Source organism: Culicoides brevitarsis, chromosome 3 (assembly GCF_036172545.1).
Source record: "Culicoides brevitarsis isolate CSIRO-B50_1 chromosome 3, AGI_CSIRO_Cbre_v1, whole genome shotgun sequence".
NCBI lineage: Eukaryota > Metazoa > Arthropoda > Insecta > Diptera > Ceratopogonidae > Culicoides > Culicoides brevitarsis.
In genome coordinates this window covers 11,374,823-11,380,307 of record NC_087087.1, presented here as the reverse complement: position 1 = coordinate 11,380,307, position 5,485 = coordinate 11,374,823, and the positions used below count along the sequence as shown (strand labels likewise).

The window sequence follows — 5,485 nt, the reverse complement described above, 5'->3', positions numbered from 1 at the left end:
CAAAATGTAAGGTAAGTAAGACATTAACTGGACATCAACTTAGCTCCGAGTTACAAGGAACAAAGTCGAGAAAAGTAAACAAATAAATGTACAACGATACAATTTCATGACACGAACTCCAATAAATCAGGTAATAACATTGGCTTCGAGAGGAAAATAGACATTCTATTATTCCGTTTTCTTCCTTCTCTGTTCTTCTTTTTCTTTCATTTCACCTCTTAAATTTACACTCTTTTGCATGGGATGAACGAACGAACAAATGGTTTGCAATTTCCTCCGTTTTGCTCGTCGGGTAGGCTGTTATTGAGGAAATATTTATAAGAGAAGCAGAAGAAGAAGAAACACTTTATAAATAAATGCAGAGTATTAAATAACATTGTATGGGAAGATAAATCCCCGTTTGCGTCACGGAAAGACACAATAATTGATCAACAGGTTGCATGCTGTGATGCTCTTAAATAAATGACGCACTTTTTATTTCCATTCATTCCCATCTTTTCTTCTCATTGAATGTCATTACGGCTTCCATTGAAATGCTTAGTGACATCGTGACTTTAAATCGGATGCCATTACGAGGATGATTTCCCGGGAAAATGAGAGAAAATCATTTCAACACTGGAGAAATTTTGATTTATTTGCTAAAAAAAAATTACAGATTCACTTCTCGGCGATACCGATTTTTGCGGTAAGCCGAACAAACGCAGTAGAAAGCCAAACAAAGCCCCGTGAGAGTAATTAAAATTGCTGTCGTAATCCATTGTTTCAAGCCGAACGTTTGTCGTCGTATCAAATCAATTTCCAATTTGACGCTGTTCCGAACATTTTCGAGTATTTGGCGATCTTCGTTGGTCGTCGCTACCCACCATCCCCACGTATTGTTCCGATATATCGGATTGGAAATCGGATCCAGTGGCTTGTTACCCAGGGGAACCATTTTCCTCTGATACTCCTTCACTCGACCGAGCAATTGGGATAATTTATGTGGCTTTGTGGCAGCGAGATTGTTTCTTTCGCACGGATCTTGATGAAGGTCGAAGAGGCAGGGAGCAACTAAGGGATCACAATTTCGACCTGTGGTAAGAGGACATCTCACAATCGAATTTTCTCGAGTAGCGGCGATGTTAGGAATAGATTCTGAATGATTTTGCAAAATTTTGAAAGTGACAGAATCGAGAATTGATTGGCTATAATCCAAATTTGTCGCTTCTGATAAGTTTAAATTTCCCATCCAATGGTCGTAAGTTCCTTTAAAGATAGTTCCATTGACAAGTTTGAACTGATCAGCAATAATTGCGGAATATCCGAATTTTTCGTCGATGTTTATTGCGAGCTCGTGACGTTTCGGTGGGGAGTTTGTTGAAATTGAGTCCCATTGGTTGACGCCATCGATGGATGAAAGGTTGACAGGAAAGCCACTGGCATGTAAGAGAGTTGGAAGCCAATCGCTGACGTGAAAGAGGCCGTCAAAGACTCGATTTGGGGATTTTAGGAGAGGACTCCAGATGAGAGCAGGGGTTTTAGCGCCTCCGTCGAAGGGAGTGTTCTTTTGCTGTAAAAGAATTTAATGAAAAAACAGATTTTTTAGAGAAAAATGAAGAAACTTACGCCTCTGAAAGGGAAATTAGAGCCAGCATTTCCGTGAATGCCTTCTGAGGGAGCTCCATTGTCGGAGAAAAAGACAACGATACTGTTCTCGAGTAGATTTTTCTCTTCTAGTTTTTGCATTAGGCGACCAATTTCACTGTCCAAAATTGATAAAACAGCTGAAAAAAGGAAATTATTTGTTAAATGGACAATTTTTAACGTATTTTGAAGAAAAAAATGTGCATTGGGACATACATTTAAAATTTCCATTGGGAAAGTATTTGGTAATTATTCTAAATATTTAATGAAAACCATTTAAAATTATCATCCCAATGCACATTCAAATATTTTTAATTACTCAAAAGTCAAAAATGAAAATTTTTAAATATGCACTGGGTTCAAACTCATTTTTTTTACTGTTTTAATATAAAATAGGATAAGTACTTAAAAATTTTAAATCAAAACTGGACAAAATTTGCATTGGGCTAAAATTTTTAAATTACTTCTGAAGGAGAAATTTAATTGTGCAAAGGGAAAAATTCAACTAAACTCTTAAAATGTGCATTGGGACAAAAATTTAAAATTGGGAACTTATTTGGGCTTAATATTTAAATTATTTTGAATTTAAATGCACACAAATATTTTTAATTACTCATAAGGCAAAAATGAAAATTTTTAAATATGCACTGGGCTTAAATTTTATTTTTTTTTACTCTTTTAATATGGAATAGGATAAAAAGTCAAAAATATTAAATAAAAACTTGACAAAATGTGCATTGGGACATAAATTTAAAATTCCCATTGGGAACTTATTTGGAAATTATTCTAAATATTCAGTAGGAATTATTTTGAATTATCATCCCAATGCACATTCAAAAATTTTTAATTACTCATAAGTCAAAAATGAAAATTTTTAAATATGCACTGGGCTTAAATTTTATTTTTTTTACTGTTTTAATATGAAAAAGGATAAAAAGTCAAAAATATTGAATAAATACTTGGCAAAATGTGTATTGGGACAAAAATTTAAAATTGCCATTTGGAAAGAATTTGGAAATAATTCTAAATATTTAATGGGAACCATTTTGAATTTGCATCCCAATGCACATTAGAAACCCACGAAATTATTTTTAATTAGCTCACCTGGCTCAAAGTCAAAAATGAAAATTTTTAAATATGCACTGGGTTTTTTTACTGTTTTAATATGAAAAAGGATAAAAAGTCAAAAATATTAAATAAATACTTGACAAAATGTGCATTGGGTCCAAAAATTTGACATTAAGAATGATATTTCTCAATATATATTGAGAAAAATAATAAAATGTGCACTGGGCAAAAATTTTAAAATCACTTCGAGAGGAGAAATTAAATTGTGCTATGGGAACACATTTCAAAATTTCCTCTGGGTTTATAATTTATGCCTCAAAAATTCAACTGACCATCTTGGAATGTGTATTGGGTCAAAAATTTAAAATGTGCATTGGGAAAATTTTTCGCAAACTTCATAAATACCTGCTAAATTTCTCCTATTTGGATCCTTAATATACGAAAACTTCTGTTTCTCTTCCTCCGGTGCTTGGAAGGGATCATCCTCATTTCCGGCATGAGGCGCCAAATGATTCAACATCAAAAATAACGGCTTATCTCCTTTGTGATTATCAATAACATCGATTGCTGCACTTGTCAACAGGTTCGTCGCATATCTGCCTTCAACTGTATAGTTTACTTCCAAATTCGATCGCATATCCAAAGCATGTTCATATTCTCTATCCTACAAAAAGTCATTCAAACAATTTTCTAAAGAAAATTTTCATTAAAATTCTTACCGCATACCAAATTCGATGCGTATAGTAATCAATATGTGGTCCCAAATATCCGAAATGCGAATCAAATCCTCGGTGAGTTGGCGAATAAACTTCTTTGTAGAATCCCAAATGCCATTTCCCCACTAAATGCGTACTGTAACCGGCCTCCTTGAAGTATTGCGGAAGCAATTTCTCGTTCAACGGAAGTCCCCATGGCTCGTCAGATATAATCACTAAATGTTGCATGCCAATGTTAAAGGGATATTTGCCGGTCATGAAGGAACTGCGGGATGGCGTGCACAGAGGTGCTGTGTAGTGATTGTTCAGAATGACGCCGTGATATGCCAAGGCATCGATATTTGGTGTGAGAAATTGATTGGATCCGTGGAAACTTACGTCGTTGAATCCCTTTGAGAAAAAAAGAATTGACAGGTATAAACGAAGTCGCTGTCAAATAATGCCGTTGAGCCGGTTCAATTAAAAATATTTACCATGTCGTCTGCCATTATTATGATAACATTTGGTGGTTTGTTATCTAATGTAGCGCCCTTCACGAAATTTATAAAAAGATGTGTAAAAAGATAAACAACGTAAATCTTTCTGTCAATGTAAAGCGAATATTTATTTTTGTAAAAATTCATTGTCAAGGTCTTTGAAGCACGCGTTTTTTTCTTTACGTATGAACAGCTTCACGTTTCAACTTAGACTGAAACATTTCGTTTGAAACTCAAGATAGTTTTAATTTATATGCTTTTAACCGTTTATTTTTATATGCTTTTTAATTAAATTTCATTTGGCGTCTGTCTGTAATTCTCTTAGTTACATATTGAGTAAGGAGATGGCGCTGTAACTTTTTCAGTTAAAATGTGCATTGGGAAAAACTTTAGATTGTATATTGGGGCAAAAATTCATGTTTTTCTGTATGGAAAAATTTTAGACTGTGCATTGGGATAAAATTTCAGATTGTGCATTGGGGTAAAATTTCAGATTGTGTACTGGGACAAAATTTCTAATTGAGCATTGGAACAAAATTTTTGAATTTGCATTGGGAAAAAATTTCATAATTTGTATTGGGACAAAATTTTAGAATGCTCACTGGGATGAAATTTTAGATTGTCCATTAGGGCAAAATTTTATATTGTGCATTGGGACTAAATTTTATAATTTGAATTGGGTCAAATTTTATATTGTGCTTTGGGATAAAAATTTAGTAGTGCATTGGGGCGAGATTTGAGATTATGCATTGGGACAAGTATTCAGATATTGGTAAATAATTTCAGACTGTGCATTAGGACAAAAATTTAGTACGATTGGTAAAAATATTAGATTTTTTTGCATTTTTTTTTAGAATTTTTAAATTGTGCATTGGGGCTTAAGTTTAACGTACTTGCTTAAAATTTAAAGAAGTTTAGTTTATTTTTAAGTTTTTGTAAAAATTTGCCACAAAAAAGCATATTTTAATAATATTTATTTTTTAAATTATACGAATGCCGGTAAATGTCGTAAATGTCGCGCGCAAAGTCATAAAGATACCTCATTAAAGGAACTTGTCTGAGTAAGCGGATTTATCTTGTTTCTCTTCTAGAAAAAGAGAATGGAAGGGACTTGCAGTTTTAACTTTCTTTTATACTGGCAAACAAGTAAGTAGTTCAGTGTAACTCGACCTTGATTTATGAGAATTTTTGTACCTACTATGTTATTACGTGCATTAATCAGCTGCAAGGTGGATGGCCTTGAACAACATTGCAAGACTAATAATGCATTTTAACTCTTTAATGAAGGAGTTTGTTTGACATATTGATTAATTTGCGAAAAAAATTAGTTCAAAAAAAAGTTAGGAAGTATAATAGGTCATTAACTCGATTTTTCGAGTATTTTAGGAAGTAAAACTTGTTTTTATAAAATACAAACTATTTATGATAAAAAATATGCAAATTTCGTAATAAATGCAAAACTCGTTTGATATGCATTTTTATACGAAGATGATTCAGTTAAATGTTATTGACCTGTCTAAGTTGTTTATAATACGTAATAGTATCTTTTCCTCAATTTGAGACAATCTATAAATAGAAATTTTATTTTTTAAGAAAAAATTA

The 5,485-nt window shown here is 32.8% G+C and overlaps 1 protein-coding gene across 1 annotated transcript; it reads right to left on the bottom strand.

Annotated features, from left to right (window-relative positions):
- Positions 1-624: 624 nt before the first annotated feature.
- Positions 625-4,104, bottom strand: LOC134835196 (arylsulfatase B-like). The gene is made up of 6 exons (XM_063850067.1): positions 4,067-4,104; positions 3,881-3,989; positions 3,411-3,797; positions 3,097-3,355; positions 1,606-1,763; positions 625-1,549 (listed from the first exon to the last, which is right to left on the bottom strand). Exons 1-6 carry the CDS (start codon positions 4,102-4,104, stop codon positions 650-652), a joined length of 1,851 nt encoding a protein of 616 aa, XP_063706137.1. The 3' UTR covers positions 625-649.
- Between the last annotated feature and the right edge of the window lie 1,381 nt (positions 4,105-5,485).